Source organism: Bos indicus x Bos taurus, chromosome 15 (genome assembly GCF_003369695.1).
Source record: "Bos indicus x Bos taurus breed Angus x Brahman F1 hybrid chromosome 15, Bos_hybrid_MaternalHap_v2.0, whole genome shotgun sequence".
Taxonomy (NCBI): domain Eukaryota; kingdom Metazoa; phylum Chordata; class Mammalia; order Artiodactyla; family Bovidae; genus Bos; species Bos indicus x Bos taurus.
The window spans coordinates 1,716,004-1,738,812 of NC_040090.1; the positions used below are offsets into that span (position 1 = coordinate 1,716,004).

The 22,809-nt window shown below is 43.3% G+C and overlaps 1 protein-coding gene across 1 annotated transcript; it reads left to right on the forward strand.

Annotated features, from left to right (window-relative positions):
• The first annotated feature begins 899 nt into the window (after window positions 1-899).
• On the forward strand, window positions 900-21,963 carry LOC113905236 (glycine N-phenylacetyltransferase-like). Its single transcript, XM_027562235.1, is given in 7 exon segments — window positions 900-915; window positions 6,341-6,436; window positions 12,264-12,371; window positions 14,476-14,602; window positions 16,283-16,342; window positions 16,345-16,453; window positions 21,102-21,963. Coding segments are annotated over 6 exon segments (885 nt in total). The 5' UTR covers window positions 900-915; window positions 6,341-6,358; the 3' UTR covers window positions 21,505-21,963.
• Window positions 21,964-22,809: the final 846 nt, after the last annotated feature.

Sequence of the window (22,809 nt, forward strand, 5' to 3'; positions counted from 1 at the left end):
TCCTTTAAGGTTATCTGTCTATCTGGGATTTTTAATCGTTTAATTATGATATGTCTGGGGAGTGGTTCTCCTTCTGTTTCTTCCATTTGAGGTTTACCGAACTTATCCTAAAGGTGAGGGTGGGGGGTGGGGTACTTTCTAGGCCCTTTAAGTCTTTCCAAGTTCGTAATTTCTTATGGTTAACAAAAGAGCTCTGATTCTCTACATCAAGTTCAAACAGTCGCCCTCTCTTGCTTTGCGGCAGGTATTCGTGAAAATGGAGAGAGCGCAGCAGGCGTTGCCTGTAGAGACCCTGCCTCCAGGATCTCACAGTTCAGAGTTGCTGAGGACTGGGGGGATTGGAAGGACCCGTGGGATCAGAAAGCAGCTCAGACCTCTGGAAAAAAACAAGCCTCAGAGGGGCACTCTGCCAAACACGGGACCTGGGAGGAGGGACTCCCCACACCCAGCCGCCGAAGCGCAGCTTGGTGCGTGTGTTCAGTTAAGACTCTCAGCTCAGCAGGTTGGGGATCAGACCAATAAGCACACTTTTCAAGACCACAGTAGCCAGAAGATACATGTCATCTTCTGGAATGATCTTCTGCCTCTTATTTCTGGGGATGTGGGGGGGTGTGGGGGGTGTGGGGGTGTGGGGGTATCTCTGCAGAAACTGAGTGGGAAGACAGTGTTACAGGTGAAAGCCAAGGAGGATCACTGCTCTGAGACGCCTCAGCCCATGTCTCCTCACTGAAGCGGATGAACCAAAATGTTGCTGTTGGATGCCGATAAGAATTTATGAGTGCTGAGAGTTATGCCAGGCGAAAAGGAAGTGGTTCCCTTTGAGAAATCTGTATCAGGAATGTACCATGTACGGGGTAGTGTCCTGATTCTGTAAAAATTTTTCCCTGGATAAGGACAGGCTTTTGTTCTGAATTGGTACGTAAATGTGGCGTGATTTGGAAACTTCTTGTTAATAGCTGGCGTGCCAGAAAAGGTAACAGCTTCTGGGAAGAAGTATATGGGTTTGGGTGATATTTATGGAACAGTTTGTAGACATACCATGCAAACACGATCTCATTCAATTCCCTAGAAACGTTATATGGTAGTCAGATTCCCCCCCTCCCCTTGGATAAATGATGGCCAGGGAAATTAAGTGCCCTTCTTAAAGTTTCCAAAAGACGAGGTAGACTGTAGTCAACAGACTACAATCCAGATGAGATTAATATTAATTTAAAACCGTAAAAAAGAAATGTAATTTTTAAAATCTCAGTTGTAATGCTCCTATATAATTTGGTGTTTCCTTCTAAATTTTTATCGTCTGTGATTTATGCGAATATGCACACAAGAAGGCCTCTAGTTATTTTTGCAGTGTCATGTCCCTCTTTTCATGTTCATCTTGAAGACTTTCTCACATGGCAACATATAACCTTCATGTGAAAATGGGTTTTAGAGTAGTAAAGGAACGATAGATGATATTTACATGAATTATATGTGTAGCAAGACACTGAGATTGTGTCCTGTACATGCCTGGGAGTTAATATTGTATTCCTTTCAAACTTTTTCAGAGTATTTTCCTTCATTTGAGCTGTCTTCTTTGGATAAATTCCCAGTACTGGAATGGATTTGCCAAAGGTTTCAAACTGTGCTTCCCAAGACTTTGGCTGTTATCAAGGCTGGCACCCCGCTAAAACAAATCTCCTCAGTTTTAGTCAACTGCATTTATTGAACATCACATTTGTGTTCATTTTGTGTGTGTGTGTGCATATATGCGAGTGCAAAAAGTTTTCCCAAATGTGCTTGTCAGAACTTTAGTATTCTACCCCAGTAATCTGGCATCAAATTCAACTTTTCTTATTCTCGTGCAATCTTTTTGTGAAATGCTCCTAGCTAATGTGTGAATGGGCTTCCCAGGTGGCATGAATGATAAAGAGCCTGCTTGCTAATGCAGGAGACATGAGACAGGAGTTCAATCCCTGAATCAGGAAGATCCCCTGGGGGAGGGCATGGCAACCCACTCCAGTATTCTTGCTTAGAGAATCCCATGGACAGAGGAGCCTGGTGGGCTACAGTCCATAAGGGTTGCAAGAGTTGGACACAACTGAAGCAGCTTAGCACAGATGCGATGTCTGATTAATGTTTAGAAATGATACAGTTCTACTGTCTTGATATTTTCCAAGATATGGCACAGGTACTTCTATTCTGGTCTGAGCCTTTTTTTCAAAGAAACATCTGGTAGAAATGCCCAAGCCCAGAATGTAGTTGGTTCTTCTACTGACACCTGTTGAATGAAAGAATGAGTCTTTTCCCTTGGTAAGCAGAGTGATTAAAGAGATGATTGTGTTTATGCAAGCATGTCATACATTAAATCAATAAACATTGAGTTTTTACTGTGTGCCCAACAGTGTAATAAACATTGAGAATAATAGAATAAATTATTTAAGATCCTGCCCAGAGGACTGATAACCTAGAGGGCAAACTGTAATGGGCTGTAACAAGTTTTGATTGAAATGTGTACATAATCTTTGGGGGGTACAGAACAAAGAGTGATCTGTTCCTTTGGGACTGAGGAACTAAAGGGAGTCAATAGAGAGAAAAGGGAAATTTGAGTAAGACTTTGAAATGGGAACAAAAGCTGGATTTTGAAGGTCTTCTGGAATTAGGGCCTAAATAAAATGAAGACAGTCCAGACTTGTTAAATCAGATACTGAGTTAAAGAAATATTCTGTGGTCTTGTGTGGAAAAGAAGGACAACAGAGGAGACTAGCACACTTCACCTTGTAGTAAAGAAGACATCTATTTACAGGACTTAAGTGATTCCTACCAGCCTCAGTGACTGCCCACAGCAGCTACAATCAAGATACAAAGACCACTTCAGAAAATTAACCTAGAATGGATTAAAGGCTTAAATGTATTAATACCTGAAATCATAAAACTCTTAGAAGAAAACATGGTGTGGGGGAGGGGGGGGGAAGTTGACCGTGGTCTTGGCAATGATTGTTTTGGTTATGACAACAAAAGCTCAAGTATTGAAAGCAGAGAATAAACACGTGGGGCTATATCAAACTAAAAATTTCTGCACAGCAAAAGAATCAACAAAATGAACAATCTATGGAATAGGAGAAAACATTTGCAAACCATTAAGGGGTTAATATTCCCCTGTCCCAGGTGATAGGCTGAAGGTAGACCCAGGGGACAGAGAAGCACTTCCAGCCCAGCTACTACCTTATATTTTGAGTTACTGTGCCACGTCCAACTTTGTGCAACCTGCCAGGCTCCTCTGTCCATGGGATTTTCCTGCAGAAATACTGGAGTGGTTGCTATTTCCTCCTCCAAGGGATCTTCCTGACCCAGGGATTGAACCAACATCTCCGGAGTCTCCTGCATTAGCAGGTGGATTCTTTATCACCTGGGAATCCCTGAGGTTAGCTGCAAAATGGCCGCTGCTTTAATTTTGCTCTCCAGGTTTTCCACTGGGAAATATTGAGGGCAGGAGGAGAAGGAGGCAACAGAGGATGAGACGGTTGGATGGCATCACCGACTCAATGGACTTGAGTTTGAGCAAACTCCAGGAGATAGTGAGGGACAGGGAAACCCGGCGTGCTGCAGTCCATTGGGTCACAAAGAGTCGGACACAACTGAGCAACTGAACAACAGCAACCAGGTTTTCCATAGGAATCTCTCCGTGCTGTGCTGTGCTTAGTCGCTCAGTCGTGTCCAAGTCTTTGTGACCCCATGGACTGTAGCCTGCCAGGCACCTCTGTCTATGGGGATTCCCCAGGCAAGAATACCGGAGTGGGTTGCCATGCCTTCCTCCAGAGGATCTTCCCAACCCAGGGATCGAACCCAGGTCTCTTGCATTGCAGGTGGATTTGTTACCAACTGAGCCACCAGGGATGCCCAAGAATACTAGAGTGGGTAGTCTATCCCTTCTCCAGGGAATCTTCCCAACCCAGGAATCAAACTGGGGTCTCCTGCATTGCAGACGGATTCTTTATCAGCTGAGCTACCAGAGAATCTCTGTGGTCCACCCTAAGTGGAAACATAAAGGGAAGGGAATTCTGGGAAATGTAGTTCAGCCTGGCTGAGGTGATACCTCATTTGTTGAATACATTAAGTTCTCAATAAATATTAACACTTATTGAGTGATTAATAAGTGAATGACTGCATAGATGAATAAAGCAATACTTAGGTTTCCAGGCTAGTCACAAAAGTCTATTTAAATTATAATGAAACTATACCAAAATACCATTAAATAAAATATCAAAGCCAGACTTTGGTAAGGAGAGACTTTATTTGAAAGGATTATTTCAAGAGGGAAAAGGAGTGCTGAAATAGGAAGAGGGTATTTGCCGGGGTCCAGCCCCAGCTGATCCAGGGTATTCGAAGGAGAGACGGCGTAGGCGACCTATTTATTTAAATATTTACCAAAGATATAAAGAGTAATAGAATGAGGAGAGCTCAGTAGGAGAATTCAGTGGAGAAAAGAGGCTCAGTAGCTTGGTTTACCCCGCAGACCAATAAAACTTCAAGACAAGAAGTTTGCACCACTTACATAGGCCGCAGGTATCCTTCCGTTCTCCCGAAGGAGAGGAGACACTGAGGCCTCCCAGGTCGGATCTTAGACATAATATGCCCAGGCATAATTAGCAAGCATGGTGGGTTCCGCGCTCCAGATGGAGACTCAGCCAGAGTGAGAGAGAGAGCGACATGGGGAGACCAAGTTTCGGTGAACAAGGCCCGCACTTTATTTTCCAAAGTAGTTTTTATACCTTAAGTTATGCATAGAGGATAATGGGCGAAGGGGTGGAGTCATGCAAGGACAGCAGTTCCTGGTCCTAATCAAAGCCAGGCTTTCAAACTTATCATATTCAAAATTTCAGGTGATTTACATCATCTTCTGGCCAGGAGGCCTGTTAACATTTTAAGAAACTTATTTTTCGCTAAAGGTGATTATTCCAAAGTCAGGCACCAGCCTCCAAAAAAGCATTGGACAAAGCTGCATTCCTATAGGGCAAAGGTGAGGTGGGCTCAATCAAGAAAAGAATTAACTCAAGGGTCCAAGGTTACAAACATTGAGGCTACTACTTACATTTCTATACACACATTATATCAATCAATACACTGCCAAGGACACAGTGGGTAAGGAGTATGGAGACTTAGTAGCAAACATTGGCCCAATAAGTGAAAAACCCTTCACCAATACAATTTCTAATCAATCTTTTAACTACTCATAGGATCTGTGTTTAGACAGTTTAGAACATCTCCTGCCTCTCACAGTTGGGAGGCTCTGAACAATCACATGTGGCCAGAAAAACCTATTCAGGCAGGCTAGAGGATATCCAAAGGAGTTTGTAGGTTGAAACACTGTCACACCCAGGAATTATTAACTGGAGCTGTAAGCTAACTGTTTTTTCAGAGAGAGGTAGTAGGGGACAGCCCCCTGTAAAGTCAGAGGTGTAGGTGAGAGCACAAAGCAGAAAGTAGGCAGACTCTGGTTTTGGGGGTAGATGCTCAAGAATTTCCAGGGGGACTCCTGAGGCTCGATCCTGCCTTTGTGTATGCCGAGCCTCCTTCCTCATGACCATTGCCACGGGCGGAGTGCCTCGCTCTGGCTCCCGGCAGTGATAGAATTCTAGTTGAGCTATTCCAGATCCTGAAAGATGATGCTGTGGAAAGTGCTGCACGCAATACGCAATATGCACTCAATATGCAATATGCCGGCTCCCGGCAGGTATTATTTCAACAGAAGAACTCTGAGACAGTAAGATCTACAAACATCTGAAAGGTCAGGCAGAAAGGGGTTGTTTCATGGAAAGGAGTCAGCAAAGTTTCATGGAGGATCATTCTGAATGCCAGTGTTGGCTTGGGCTGAGGGTGGATCACAGCCAGAGGACTGGGTGCAGGAGAGAAGACGGATTAACGTTTTGTCAAGCTTTAATCTTTGTTAAGCTGTTAGAACACTTTGTTGCGATTGTTAAGCCGGGATAAACCGTCCACCTAACCATGTAGGAAGGGAGAGTAAACAGAAAGAATCCAGTTCTTATGCCCTTTTATGGGATTGTTTGGCTTTTTGTTTGTTTGAAGTTTTTTTTATGTTGACTTCTATGAGCTGTTGAAGATGGGGAGTTTGAAGGATTAGTACCTGGCCTTGTCACAGACAACGTGAGGGTCACGGTGAGTCTTAAGCCCAATGGGAGAAGGGCAGTTCCTTGCAGGAAGACACTCAGAAACGCGAAGGGAGTGGCGGGTTTGTTGTTCTGTTTTGCTTTTTAACCATTGCTGTTTCCCAGGAAACAGGGACTTGGGCATCTTTGTGTGTCTTCCAGCACTTCTCATTCCTTGTCTGTCGATCCTCTCTTAGGTTAAGGGACCTGCCAAGATGTTCCATTTACAAGGCCCACAACTGCTGCAGATGTTAGAGAAATCCTTGAGGAAGAGTCTCCCCGAGTCCTTAAAGGTGAGAGTGGAGCATTCTTAAGGGGGAAAGGGCTAGGGACAGCTTGAGGGAAGGTGGGAAACAGAACAAGGAATCCCTGAGCACTACTCTGTGCCAAGCTCACCCACCTGGCTGCTCGTTTGGTTTACCTCACCTATCTGCAAGGCAGCTATGTCATGTCTGTAGAACCAAAGGAGAAAGGCAGGCTCAGTCATATGACTTGACCAAGATCATGCCGGTGGTGAGTGGCAGGGCTATGATTTGAACCCATTGTGATCTTTGTTGTGTGATGACGCCAAAGCTTTCCCTCGTGCCCTTCAGCTCATGTTATGTAACTCTGGAAGTTTGTTTTTTTTTTCCCGGAATTGGCAAAGTCGATGTTTATTCTTAGCAAAGAATCAAGTGCCTGGTGAAAAGTTATCCATTATGGTTCTTCTTTGTAATTAATAATTGGTCAAATTCTGTTTTTTCATCAAACCCCAAGGATTATGTTTAACTTTGAATGAGACAGAAATTGTGTTTAACGAATGATCTTGTACTGTAGAGAAGTGGAAGTGTTTTTCTTGCAGTAATATATATTACAAAGGGAATAGGCTATTACTAGAGATAAAGACTGCCACTATTATGATAAAGGAATCAATTCACCGAGAAGATGTAAGAAAACCTGAAATGCATACGCCTGGCAACAGAGGCTCAAAGGACATGAGACACAAACTGAGAAAACTGAGAGAAGAAATCTGGAAGGACACAGGCGTGAAGAGCTCAGCACTTCTCGCTCAGTGATTTGTAGAATAAGCAGAAAACCTATAAATACATATGTGAACTTATTGTATATGAAATACTACGAGCCAACTTGAAGAAACTGACATTTATAGAATACTTCCCACAACCATGGCAGGGTACATGCTATTTTCAAGTGCACATGGAATGTTTAGCAAAATAGACCATATTTTTTAAAATTTTAGAAGAATTGAAGTATAGCAAGTACGTTCTTGAGCAATATAGAATTAAACTAAAAAAAAAAAGCCCTGAAAGATATATGGAAAATACCTGAATTTCTAAAAGTATACAACAACTTCTAAATAAGTCATGTTTAAAATTACAAGGAAAATTGGAAAACATTTTATTTGAGTGAAAATAAAAATACAAGGTATGAAAAGCTTTGGGATGCAACTAAAGCAGTTGATAACCGAGAAACAGATAGCATTAAGTGCTTATACTAAAAAAGAATAACAGTCTAGGGACTTCTCTGGCAGCCCAGTAGTTAAGACTTGGCACTTCCAGTGAGAACGATTTTCAATACTAAGTCCATACATTTCACTTTGTATATTCTGTGAAAAGCATGAATTACCAAAGGTCACTGAAGAAGAAATATGCAACCTGAATTGCCCTCTATCCATTGGAGAAATTGACTTTGTAGTTTAAAACCTTCCAACAAAGAAAATTCCATGCTCAGATATTGTCAGTGGCAATTTCTACCACACACGTAAGGAAAAAATATCACTTCCACAAAAACCCTTGCAGAATAGAGCAGAGGAGAAAACACTTCCCAAATCATTTTATGAGTCCAGAATTACCCTGACACCAAAACGAGAACTACAGAACAATACTCTCTGTGAACAGAGATATCCATTAACAAAATAATATCAAGTCAAATCCATCAACATATCAAGAGGATAATACATCATAACCAAGGGAAGTTCATCTTGGAAAGGCAAGGCAGATTCAACATTCAGAAATCAATCAGTTCAATTCACTGTTGTCAACAGACTGGAGAAAAGCCATAGATCTTCTCTCAGTAGATGCAGAAAAATGTTTGACAGAATGTAATATTTCTGATAAAAATAAAACTCTCAGCAAACTCGAAATAGGAAGGAATTTCTTCAACCTGATAAAACGTGTACTGGAAAAATCTATGCCTAAGATTAATCTAAATAGTGAAAGATTTAGTATTCTTGCTAAGGTCAGTAGCAAGGGAAAGATATTCATTCCCAGCACTCCCGGTGGGAATGGTACTAGATATCCTAATCAGCACAATAAGACAAGAAAAAGAAATAAGAGAAATACATATTGGAAAAAAATAAAACAGTGTTTATTCACAGATGGTATAATTGTCTAATGAGAAAAATCTTAAGGAATCTACCAAAATCCCAAAGCTCCTAGATGTACAACTAGGTTTAGCAAAGGCCTTAGGGTGAATACACAAAATACAAAAATTGGTTTTCTGTGTACTCGCAATGGACAATTGGAATTAAAAATCAATACAATTTATAAGATAGACAAAAACAATAGACAACAACAACAAAAACCCTTAAGTATAAACTCTGTTAACATACAGGGCTTGTCTGGAAAATAAACGCTTTTCCTTTCAGTGATGAATCACAGCTCCAGACTTCTCAGGGCAGCATGAATATGATGTAGAATTTAGTAGAGTTAATTATACTGATCATGCTGATGGGAAACCTGAAAGGAATAGCATCATATTATATCCTTTTTTGGCCGGGGGTTTGGGGGGAGCTTCCCTTGTGGCCCAGCTGGTAAAGAATCCACCTGCAGTGCAGGAGACCTGGGTTCCATGCCTGGGTTGGGACAATCCCCTGGAGAAGGGAACGGCTACTCACTCCAGTATTCTGGCCTGGAGAATCCCATGAACTCTATAGTCCACGGGGTGGCAAAGCGACGAACGCGTCTTCTCCTTGGTGCCCTGTCACCTTGTTTAGGGGTCATGTGTAGGCTGTGCCACGGGCGCTTAGTGTAGCCAGAGGCACGCTACACTCAGGGGTAGGGCAGGGAGCTCTTGAGAGGAACAAGGTCAGGAGTCAGACGGCTTTGATCCCACAAATTCATTGTTTTCTGGGTAACACTGCAAAAATCTCAGTGCTCTTGCATGTAAAATGAGTAAAACCAGAAAGTAAATACTCTTGGTAGACACTCCTCAACCTTGAACAGGGTTGTGTGTGTGTGAGTCGCTCAGCTGTATCTGACTCTTTGAGACCATGGACTGTAGCCTGCCAGCCCCTGCAGTCCATGGGATTCTGCAGGCAAGAATACTGGAATGGGTTGCCATTCCCTTCTCCAAGGAATCTTCCCAACCCAGGGATCAAATGCAGGTCTCCCACTTTGCAGGCAGATATTTCATCAGTTGAAACACCAGGGAAGCCCTAAGCAGGGTTATCATTACCTTGCAGAGATGTTTGGAGGGTTAACTAAGATATGATAAAATTAATAGCCAATATTTCTTGCTGCTGCTGCTGCTGTTGCAAGTCGCTTCAGTCGTGTCCGACTCTGTGCGACCCCATAGACGGCAGCCCACCAGGCTCCCCAATCTCTTGGATTCTCCAGGCAAGAACACTGGAGTGGGTTGCCATTTCCTTCTCCAATGCATGAAAGTGAAAAGTGAAGTCACTCAGTTGTGTCCGACTTTTAGTGACCCCATGGACTGCAGCCGACCAGGCTCCTCCGTCCATGGGATTTTCCAGGCAAGAGTACTGGAGTAGGGTGCCATAACACTTGCCAAATATCAGGAACTACACCATGTATTCAGTATAACCTCAAAAGTATTTTTTCAGGAGGAGGAGGAGAAGGAACTAAATCAGTTAGGTGCCTGAATAATTTTTGTCTTTACTGGAAAATTTTTCCAAGTCTACTTGGAAAATTTTTCAAGTTAATTGTTTTCTTTTATGCTCTATGTCTGGGGTTTGAATTGTTCTTTACTTTTTGTGTTAAGTGGATCTCAAAGTTTTTGGAGAAAATTCTTGGCACGACTAGTCTTAGCCCAACTCTACTGTAAGGCAAAGTGACTCTCAATATGAGATCCTCAGTTTTAATGAGGTTCTTTTCCTCTCTACTCACCTGATTGTTTGATGACATAGCTTTTTCCCCATAAGCAGAAATCTAGGTTATCTGTAAAATTTATCCTTGTTACAAATGTATGACCTAAAACTCATTGACTAGTTGCTAATAAGTCTCAGGTGAGAGAAAAATCTGAGCATTGCAGCCTGAAGGACTGCCCACCTATCTCCCAAGCAGAGGGAACTAAGTGGGTGTAGCTCACCTGTGAGCCTCAGTCCCTTCCCTTTGCAGTGGCCGCCTGAGTCACCATGTTCCGGTTAAATGACAGTATCACGGGCACAGAAATGTGTATATAAATGCCACTGGTTCCAAACGCCATGTGCAAAAGCATGTATTTTATTTTCCTTAAAACTGCATTTAATTTCTATATTGAGCATCTGCTAATGGCAGAAATTTAATTTATAAAAACTCAGTAAAGTCAAAGTTTGGAAAACAAAGTCAAAGTTTGCCTCTTCCTCTTTTGCCTTAGTCTGACATTAACATTTCATGGCAAGAGTAGGGAAGCACGGGGTGAGAGGTGGTCCTTTGTCACTGAAATAGTCACCATTTCCTTGGCCCTGGTCTTTGGCATTCTTCCATGCCTTCTGCTAAGGCATCTTGTTTCAATGCATCTAGGTCCTAAGGTCCACCCTTGTATGGATTGCTGTTTTTCCTCTCCCCACAACCACGTGGCTCATTCCAGTTTGGACAATCTCTTTCTCAGTCTCTTCAATGTTTTGAGGGAACCAATGTTTGAACAGGTGGTTGCAAAGATTAAAAAAATTGCCCAATAAGTGTTGTCTTTGGACCTTGGCCACCAAAGCTTGTGTTGTTAACAGCATGCTTTGTCTCTACTTTTTACATAGAGGGGAATTCATTTAACCTTTATGGAAAGTGATTCGGAGATGTGTGCAAGAAATATAGAATATTTAAACAACAGTTGGTGTTTGACCCAGAAATTCCCCTTCTAGAATTTGTAATATCAGACATATTTGCAAAGGTTTATGCAAAAGCAATGTTCATTGAAAAATAAACTGTTAAAAATAAGAAAAAGCTGAAATGACCAGCAGTCAGACAGTAAAGTTGAAGTAGTCCTTCCATGTAATGGATGTTATGCAGCCATTAAAAATGATTGTATAGATTTCTGTTTATTGATGTGGAAACAAGCTCATAGTATAGTGTGTATGTGTATGTGAGGGGGACAGATGTTAAGTTAATATGTATTAGGTAATTAATTTCATGTTTAAGAACTGTATGTGTGTGTGTGTTAGTCACTCAGTCGTGTCCAACTCTTTGTGACCTCATGGACTGTAGCCCACCAGGCTTCTCTGTCCATGGAATTTTCCAGGCAAGAATACTGGAGTGGGTTGCCATTCCCTTCTCCAGGGGATTTTCCTGACCCAGGGATTGAACCCGGGTCTCTTGCGTTGCAGGCAGTTTCTTTAGTTTCCCTGACTGAGCCATCAGGGAACCCTGAAAACTATGTGTGTGTGTAAATAAATGGAATAAAATGGAAAGATATAACACTAAATTCTACAACGTGTTAGTAGATGATTTTAATTTATTCATTTTATTTACCTTGATTTTAAAATATACTAATAAAAATTTTGATCTTCCCTGGTGGCTCAGACAGTAAAGAATCTGCCTTCAAGGCAGAGGTCTGGGTTCTATTCCTGGGTTGGGAAGATCCCCTGGAGAAGGAAATGGCAACCCACTCCAGTATTCTTGCCTGGAGAATCCCATGGACAGAGGAGCCTGGCGGGCTACAGTCCATGGGGTCAAAAACAGCTAGACACGACTGAGCGACTAACACACACGCACACAGTATAATGTTCTCACAGTTTGACCCCAAAGTCTATTTCCATTTGGAGTAGTAAAGTAGAACCTGAAGGCCAAAATAAAGGCATATTAGGTACTTAACCTAATTTCACAGAAATAAGCCTTGTCCTGATCAAACAGGGCGCTTCACCATCGCTTCCTGATAAGCTGACCCTCTCACTTTCTCGGGATACGGCAGGTTTACGGGACCGTCTTCCACATGAACCAGGGAAACCCATTCAATCTAAAGGCCCTGGTGGACAAGTGGCCTGATTTTAAGACCGTGGTCATCCGCCCTCAGGAGCAGGTAAGGGGCCAGGGGCAGAATGAATGTGCATCTGTGTTTGCATTCGCTATGCGCCCACCAGGTGCCTGGCAATGTGGGAGACCCTGTAGATACAGAAGCGAAATGCAGTGACAGCGAACAGGCCCCTGTGCTCAAGAGCCTCAGAGTCTGGAGAGAAGCAGACAAGCAAAGCAAATGCAGCGAGGTGTGACAAGGCACAGTAAATATCGGAGAAACAGGAGGAGCGCTGGCCAAGAGACGGTTAGGCTACAGAGGTCAGGATGCGGGGCAAGGACCAGAGAGCTTTCACGGAAGACGTTTTGCCAAAAGGGAATTTTGAAGAGTAATAGGTTTTTAACAGGTTGACAAGAACAGAGGTTGCGTTCTAAGCAGAGAAAGGAACACCCCAACATGTGTGAAGGTAAACATGACAACATTGTGTGCGAAGCCACTTTGGTCATGTCTGACTCTCTGCGACCCCATGGACAGCAGCTCACTGGGCTCCTCTGACCATGGGATTCTCCAGGAAAGAACGCTGGAGTGGGTTGCCATTTCCTACTCCAATGATAACATTAGGGAAATAAAAGGAACAGATTGTGATGCTTGTATTTGGGAATATATTTTCAGTACTAGACTTTTAAAAATCACTCAGACTAAGTTGTTAATCTGTTTCAAATATAAATACGTTATCAGATCAGATCAGATGAGTCGCTCAGTCGTGTCCGACTCTTTGGGACCCCGTGAATTGCAGCACGCCAGGCCTCCCTGTCCATCACCAACTCCCGGAGTTCACTGAGATTGACATCCATCGAGTCAGTGATGCCATCCAGCCATCTCATCCTCTGTCGTCCCCTTCTCCTCTTGCCCCCAATCCCTCCCAGCATCAGAGTCTTTTTCAGTGAGTCAACTCTTCGCATGAAGTGGCCAAAGTACTGGAGTTTCAGCTTTAGCATCATTCCTTCCAAAGAAATCCCAGGGCTGATCTCCTTCAGAATGGACTGGTTGGATCTCCTTGCAGTCCAAGGGACTCTCAAGAGTCTTCTCCAACACCACAGTTCAAAAGCATCAATTCTTCGGTGCTCAGCCTTCTTCACAGTCCAACTCTCACATCCATACATGACCACAGGAAAAACCATAGCCTTGACTAGACGGACCTTTGTTGGCAATATAATGTCTCTGCTTTTGAATATGCTATCGCGGTTGGTCGTAACTTTCCTTCTAAGCATATTGAAAATGAAGTATAAAAGTTCCCACATCAAAAATATGTAACTGTATAATATCATTTGATGAGTTATTTGGAAGTAAAATTTAAATGTATAGTGATTTTTTTTTAAGTACCAAATTAAACAGAATACAAAAGTAAAGATGCTTTAATTATTGAAATCTAAAAAGGGGATAATATTCACTTTTTAATACAATCTTTAAAAACCAGATTGTTCATGGTATTAATGGGAAGGGCATTTCTGGGCAACAATTTCCAGCTATTCTGCCCTTGTTGGGTAGTTGTTCTTTGATTTCTTCCTTCAGCTTCAAAATAATCTCTTCATCTTTTATTTGTTAATGTTGAGACAATGTTTTTGAGCAAATTTTGTTTTAGCTTTTTTGGAAATATGAATTATTTTTTAAACAGTGCTTTGCAGTTTACATTTTTAAGGCATCCTGGGTCTTCATTCTGCACAGCTTTATCACATGTGAGAATTCTAATGCAAGGTTACCTGTGTCCATTTCAATATTGTCCTCATAATCCATTTGTTCTAAGACTCTTTGAAACAGAGTAACATTTACTCTTGCAACTGAAGCTTGTCTTTAACAAGATTTCGTTCTTTCTCCTGAGGATTGTAAAATCACTGAAGAATGCACTCTAAACTGGTAAGTGTTTGGTTGATTTGAAATTGTCATGCAGCAGAAAAATACCTTCATCAAGCTTTTCTTACTTGTAAGTGGAACCATTCATTAAATCCATGACTTAGTCGTATGGTGAAAATGGTTCAGAAATGATGATAGCACATCAAGAAGAACAGCGATATTTAGTTTGTCAAATAGCACTGTATACTGAAATACCAAACAAGTATTCCAATCACTGCATATGATCAGTTTGATTTATTTATATTACCCAACCACACAGGAGATGGCAGATGACTTTGATCATTATACCAACACCTACCAAATCTATTCCAAGGATCTCAACAACTGTCAAGAGTCCCTTGCCACATCAGATGTCATCAACTGGAAACAAGATTTGCAGATCCAAAGTACGTAAGAGATCTGGGATCTGCCCACTGAGGGGACTGCTCATATCTATACCTGGAGTGTCACTTTATCCTGAGTTCATCCCCTACAATCAGTATTTCCTACTAGACCCCAGACACTCAGCTTGATGGTGACACCCTGTGTCAGCCAACACCATCTCTTCAGTGGAGTTGAATTCAAACATTGCAAACTAAAGGGTTCTTTTAAGAACATGTGAGAAATGTAAGTTCTTTTTTTAAATTTTATTTTATTTTTAAAATTTACAATATTGTATTTGTTTTGCCAAATATCGAAATGAATCCGCCACAGGTATACCTGTGTTCCCCATCCTGAGCCCTCCTCCCTCCTCGCTCCCCATACCCTCCCTCTGGGTCGAAATGTAAGTTCTTTTTAGATGAGGATTCCTGATATGTTTTGCATACATATTGAAGGTCCCTTAGGGTGACTGGGTGTGAGAGCAGAGCTCCCTCTGGCCTTCTTGCTGTTTGTTGTTTAGTTGCTAAACTGTGTCCAACTCTGCAACCTCAAGGACTGCAGCCCACCAGGCTCCTCTGTCCATGAGATTTTCCAGGCAAGGATACTGGAGCGGGTTGCATTTCCTTCTCCAGGGGATCCTCCTGACCCAGGGATCGAACCTGCGGCTCTTGTGTCTCCTGCACTGGCAGGTGGGCTCTTTGCCACTGAGCCACAATTGGAATGATAAGTCCTTGTGCCATAGACACATCCCCAGTCACAGGAAAAGCTGTCACTGTTGGAATCAGACTCCCTTGGGTGACATCCCTGTTCCGCCTACTATTTGCTTCGTGATCTTGAGCAAGTAATGTAACATATCTATTTTTCAGTCCCCTCACATATAAACAATGAAGATAATAGAAGTGCCTGAAACTTGCGTCTGGGCTTCCCAAGGGGCACAGTGGTAGAGAAACCGCCTGCCGATGCAGGAGATGTGGGTTCGATCCCTGGGTTGGGAAGATCCCCCTGGAGGAGGCAACCCACTCCAGTAATCTTGCCTGGAGAATCCCATGAACAGAGGAGCCTGGCAGGCTGTGGTCCGTGTGGTTGCAAGGAGTTGCACATGACTGAGCATGCATGCAATACATATGGTTAATGTAAGGATTAAATGCGGTATTAGACCAATACCAGGGCATGTCGAAGGTTGGCTACTATTTTTTTTTTTTTTAATTTACTTGGGCTGTGCTGGGTCTTTGTTGCTGCCCGCAGGCTTTCTCTAGTTGCAGCAAGTAGGGGCTGCTCTTCGTTGTGGTGTGTGGGCTTCTCGTTGCCGTGGGTCCTCTTGTTGTGGACCACAAGTTCTAAGAAAGCGGGCTTCAGAAGCTGCACCACACAGGCTTAGGCCCTCCAAGGCATCTGCCCGGATCAGGGACCGAACCCATGACCTCTGCATTGGCAGGCGCATTCTTAACCACTGGACAACCAAGGAAGCCCAAGTTTTGCTACGATTTTTTGAATGCCACGTGTCCTCGATTCCACAGTATTTCTAGTGTTATCTCTGTATTGGGTAAGAGCAAATAGGTTGAGGCAGTGATGAGGCCATGGTCACATGGTCGCTTGCAACACCAGAAGCAAAGTTGCTGACTTTCAATCCTGGATGAGTTTGCTGGGAACCTTCCAGAAGCATCTACAAGGGCAGTTACTTCTCCCCTAACTTTACCCTTCTCTAGGTTCACAGTCCAGTCTGAATGAGGTGATACAGAATCTTGCAGCCACTAAACTTGTTAAGGTCAGCACACACAGTGCATTCTCTATGTGATGCCGGAGACAGCGAGGAAACTTCTTCCTTCCCTGCCAGAGACAAAGAACTTACCTGTTGGATATGGCGCACCCAAAGCCATGTGAGTTTGAAAAAAGATGCTCTTTCACCATTGCAGTAGCCTCCCAACTTCTCTCCCCATATTCACTCTTGGCTCCCCGCAATTCATTTCCAGAGTGATGCTTTTAGAGTGTGATGTGGGTTACATCCATTCACCTGCCGAAGAGCCACTGAGGTTTCTCAGCTTGCTGTTGTTGTTCAGTCGCTAAATCATGTCTGACTTTTTGCAGCTCCACAGACTACATACAGCACACCAAGCTTCCCTGTCCTTCACAATCTCCAGGAGTTTGCTGAACTTATGTCCATTGAGTCGGTGACGCTATCTAACCATTTCATCCTCTATCGTCCCCTTGTCCCCCTGCCCTCAATCTTTCCCAGCATCAGAGTCTTTTCCAATGAGTCAGCTCCTCACATTAAGTGGCCAAAGTATTGGAGTTTCAGCATCAGTCCCTCCAATGAATATTCAGGACTGCTTTCCTTTACGATGGACTGATTGGATCTCCTTGCAGTCCAAGGGACTCTCAAGAGTGTTCTCCAACACCACAGTTCAAAAGCATCAATTCTTCAGCTCTCAGCTTTCTTTATAGTCCAACTCTCACATCCATATACGACTACTGGAAAAACCATAGCCTTGACTAGACGGACCTTTGTGAGGAAAGTGGTATCTCTGTTTTTTAATATGCTGTCTAGGTTTGTCATAGCTTTTCCTCCAATGAGAAAATGGTTTTGTGTGTGTGTGTGTGTGTGGCTGCAGTTACCATCTGTAGTGATTTAATGCCTAAGAAAATAAAATCAAAGTCAAACTCCTCTATGACCTTCCAAGGTCCTATAAGACCTGGAACTCATCCCCCCTCGGACTTTATCCTGTCGCTCTTGCTCACTCCCACCAGCGGCTCTGAGCCTCTTTATACAACTGGATCTCATGTACCCACACATGGCTTTGGGCTGTTGCATTTGCACTTTGTCTTCCCACAATGTCCTTCCCTCTGATCTTCATATACTTGTCTCTTTATTGTCATTCATACTCTCAAATGCCATTTCTTCAGAGATGCCTAGTCCTCTGGTCCTCTGTGTGTTAAAATGACTGGAAACGTTTTACTCACAGTATCATACATCACTGACCATGGAGTTCTCCAGGCAAGAATACTAGAGTGGGTTGCCATTTCCTTCTCTAGTGGATCATGTTATATCAGAACTCTTTACTATGACCCATCCATTTTGGCTGGTTCTGCACAGCATGGCTCACAGGTTCATTGAGTTACATAAGCCCCTTTGCCATGACAAGGCTGTGATTCATGAAGGGGTGTAGGGGCGGCAGAGGATGAGATGGTTAGACAGCATCGCTGATTTAATGGACTTGAATTTTAGCAAACTCCAGGAGACGGTGGAGGACGGAGGAGCCTGGCGTGCTACAGTCCATGGAGGCACTAAGGCGGTGGACATGACTTAGCGACTGAGCAACATCCCACGAACACCTGAAAACGCCTCCACATCTATAGTCTCATTTGATTCTGTTGTCCACCTCAGAGGTAGACAAGATTGGAGACATTATCCCTATTTTGCTGACAGAAACAGGCTTGGATGATGAAATAGCTTGTTCAGGTCACGTGGATAGTTAAGGGTGTGATGGGCTTGAGTACAGATCTCCTAGTTCCCCATCTCGAGACCCTTTCCAAAGCCCTTTACAGCCTGAAGACGACTTCAGGCTCAGTGTTCTGTGCTTCTGGGGCTGCCTGCACTCTACATCACACCCCTTCTCTGGACTTCAGTTCCCATAGTGGCCAAGGACCCTCTGACAACAACATTCTACGATTCCATGATTCCTAAGCTCTGGCTTTACCCACAGTTGCTAGCATGTGCTTTGGGGCACTCATCTATTTTCTGTTACCCTAGTTTTCTTATGGGTAAAATGCACTCTTATCAATTCCCTCATTAAATGCTGAGTCGCTGCTTTGCCGACAGCAATCGTACTTAACTTTTAGATACTTCTGACTGGTGTAACAGGCAAATTTGGCCTTGGAGGATGGAATGAAGCAGGGCAAAGGCTAATAGAGTTTTGCCAAGAGAATGCACTGGTCATAACACTCTCTTCCAACAACACAAGAGAAGACTCTATACATGGACATCACCAGATGGTCAACACCGAAATCAGACTGATTGTATTCTTTGCAGCCAAAGATGGAGAAGCTCTATACAGTCAGCAAAAACAAGACCAGGAGCTGACTGTGGCTCAGACCATGAACTCATTATTGCCAAATTCAGACTGAAATTGAAGAAAGTGGGGAAAACCACAAGACCATTCAGGTATGACCTAAATCAAATCCCTTATGAGTATACAGTGGAAGTGAGAAATAGATTTAAGGGACTAGATCTGATAGGTAGAGTGCCTGATGAACAATGGATGGAGGTTCGTGACATTGTACAGGAGACAGGGATCAAGCCCATCCCTAAGGAAAAGAAATGCAAAAAAGCAAAATGGCTGTCTGGGGAGGACTTACAGATAGCTGTGAAAAGAAGAGAAGTGAAAGAGAAAGGAGAAAAGGAAAGATATAAGCATCTGAATGCAGAGTTCCAAAGAATAGCAAGAAGAGATAAGAAAGCCTGCCTTAGTGAACAATGCAAAGAAATAGAGGAAAACAACAGAATGGGAAAGACTAGAGATTTCTTCAAGAAAATTAGAGATACCAAGGGAACATTTCATGCAAAGATGGGCTCAATAAAGGACAGAAATGGTATGGACCTAACAGAAGCAGAAGATATTAAGAAGAGGTGGCAAGAATACACAAAAACACAAAAAGATCTTCACGACCAAGATAATCACAATGGTGTAATCACTCACCTAGAGCCAGACATCCTGGAATGTGAAGTCAAGTGGGCCTTAGAAAGCATCACTACGAACAAAGGTCGTAGAGGTGATGGAATTCCATTGAGCTATTTCAAATCCTGAAAGAGGATGCTGTGAAAGTGCTGCACTCAATATGCCAGCAAATTTGGAAAACTCAGCAGTGGCCACAGGACTGGAAAAGGTCAATTTTCATTCCAATCCAAAAGAAAGGCAATGCCAAAGAATGCTCAAATTACCACACAGTTGCACTCATCTCACACGTTAGTAAAGTAATGCTCAAAATTCTTCAAGGCAGGCTTCAGCAGTACATGAACCGTGAACTTCCAAATGTTCAAGCTGGTTTTATAAAAGGCAGAGGAACTAGAGATCAAATTGTCAACATCCGCTGGATCATAGTAAAAGCAAGAGAGTTCCAGAAAAACATCTATTTCTGCTTTATTGACTATGCCAAAGCCTTTGACTGTGTGGATCGCAATAAACTGTGGAAACTTCTGAAAGAGATGGGAATACCAGACCACCTGACCTGCCTCTTGAGAAACCTATATGCAGGTCAGGAAGCAACAGTTAGAACTGGACATGGAAAACAGACTGGTTCCAAGTAGGAAAAGGAGTATGTCAAGGCTGTATATTGTCAATCTGCTTATTTAACTTATATGCAGAGTACATAATGAGAAACACTGGGTTGGAAGAAGCACAAGCTGGAATCAAGATTGCTGGGAGAAATATCAATAACCTCAGATATGCAGATGACACCACCCTTATGGCAGAAAGTGAAGAGGAACTCAAAAGCCTCTTGATGAAAGTGAAAGAGGAAAGTGAAACAGTTGGCTTAAAGCTCAACATTCAGGAAACGAAGATCATGGCATCTGGTCCCATCACTTCATGGGAAATAGATGGGGAAACAGTGGAAACAGTGTCAGACTTTATTTTTCTGGGCTCCAAAATAACTGCAGATGGTGACTGCAGCCATGAAATTAAAAGACACTTACTCCTTGGAGGGAAAGTTATGACCAACCTAGATAGTATATTCAAAAGCAGAGATATTACTTTGCCAGCAAAGGTCCGTCTAGTCAAGGCTATGGTTTTTCCAGTGGTCGTGTATGGATGTAAGAGTTGCACTGTGAAAAAAGCGGAGCGCTGAGGAGTTGATGCTTTTGAAGTGTGGTGTTGGAGAAGACTCTTGAGAGTCCCTTGGACTGCAAGGAGATCCAACCAGTCCATCCTAAAGGAGATCAGTCCTGGGTGTTCATTGGAAGGACTGATGCTAAAGCTGAAACTCCAGTACTTTGGCCACCTCATGCGAAGAGTTGACCCATTGGAAAAGACCCTAATGCTGGGAGGGATTGGGGGCAGGAGGAGAAGGGGACGACAGAGGATGAGATGTTTGGATGGCATCACCTACTCGATGAACGTGAATTTGAGTGAACTCCGAGAGTTGGTGATGGACAGGGAGGCCTGGTGTGCTGCGATTCATGGGGTCACAAAGAATCGGACATGACTGAATGACTGAACTGAACTGACTGTGGGTAGGCACAAGTCCTGGGTCCTTATGGTGTAATTGCTCTTCTATCAGTTTTTGAGGAAGGTACAATTGATAGGTTCACTTTATAAAGGAAGGAGGCAGAGAGACAGCATGTTTCCTGTTTGAAATCACACAGCTTTTGAATTATGAATCTGGGTAGCCTTGTTGCAGAATCTGTGCCTTTCCCTGCACTCTCAAATGCATCATCTGAAGACAATTTGGGGGCAAACAATATGTATAATACTTCTCAGTATGTGTGACTTACGGGTGTTTTTTTGTTTTTTTTTTCCTTCTTGTCAATAGTAACCAGGAGATATTTAAGCTCTCATCAATGGATCCTACCCATGCCGCTTTGGTGAATAAATTCTGGCATTTTGGTGGCAACGAGAGGAGCCAGAGGTTCATCGAGCGCTGTATCCGGGCCTTCCCCACCTTCTGCCTTCTGGGGCCTGAGGGGACCCCTGCCTCCTGGTCCCTGATGGACCAGACGGGAGAGATCCGGATGGGGGCCACGCTGCCCGAGTACCGTGGCCACGGGCTCATCTCCCACATGCTGGCTGTCCACACCCGGGCTCTGGACCAGCTCGGCATCCCCGTGTATAACCACACGGACAAAGCCAACAAAATCGTGCAGAAAGTCAGTCACAACCTGCATCACATCGCCATTCCCCATGGGTGGAACCAGTGGAACTGTGAGCCCCTGTAAAGTGGGCCTCCACCTGAGACAGCGCCGGGTGGGCTGGACATGTGGCCAGAGAAGCAGAGGGCTGGGCGGGAAGGAAGAATGAATCCTCATTAGCGGGGAAGCAGCGTGGGCTGTTTGGGGTGGGAGAGCGGTGAACGGTCAACAGAACCCCAGAGTCCCTGCTCACTGCTCACCCACGGACTTCCCTTTGGGTCTTGCACACCTTCCTGCTTCCTCCACATTCCAACCCTGGCACCCACCACGCTATTCTGTGCTTCTATGAGTTCAACTTTTTTTCTTTTTAAGACCCCCATGTATAAAGAGGGAGGTGATATATGTATAATTACGGCTGATTTGTGCTATTGTATAGCAGAAACCAACGCAACTTTGTAAGGCAATTTTCCTCCAATTAAGAAATAAATTAGAAGAATAAAGTTAATGCTTTGAAGAAACATTAAAAAAAATGTCTAAGTGATATCATCTGGCCGTATCCCTGTTCCTGTCTGGTTTATTTCACAGGTCCATAAGTTTCTTGTAACACTTATGGCTAGTAAGGAAGTGCCCATAATCGATAAAGGATGAATGCAACTCCCTATTCCAGTGTTCCATACTGTTTCCAGCACTGTCGAATTTCTCTCTAGAGTATACGGGGCTCCCCCAGTGGCTCAGTGGTGAAGAACCCACCTGCCAATCCCTGGGTCGGGAAGATCCCCTGGAGGGAAAACGGCACCGCACTCCAGTGTTCTTGCCTGGAGAATTCCATGGACAGAGGAGCCTGGTGGGCTACAGTCCATGGGGTTGCAGAGAGTCAGACACAACTGAGCAACTAAGCACAGCACAGCACAAAACTTTAAGACAACAAGATGCTCACATCTCTAATGAATTAGTGTAACACAGGTATGATTATCGGAGAAGAGATATACTGGGGATGGATGTATCAGTGGTAGAAAAAAAAAATTCTCCAAGCCAATACATTGAGGAAGAAGTACTTCCTCATTTCAGGAAGATGAACTGAAACTGCTGATCTAAGACAGGATTTCTATATCACAGCTGTGATCATCATCATATCACTGGAATTTCCTGAGTACTGAGAACATAAAACAGCACAGATTCCAGTAATAAAGTACATTACCTGCTTACTTTGAAGGATATTTTCACTGAACGTAGAATTTTTTCAATGTTTTTCCTGAAGCCTTTTTTATGCTCTTGATGCACTTCTTTCTAACTTTGTAGTGATAAGAAGCCAAGGGCGATTGTTGTTGTTCCCTCAATGCAATATGTCTTTTTGTCTCTGACTGCTTTGTCCCCCTACTTTTAAATTTTATG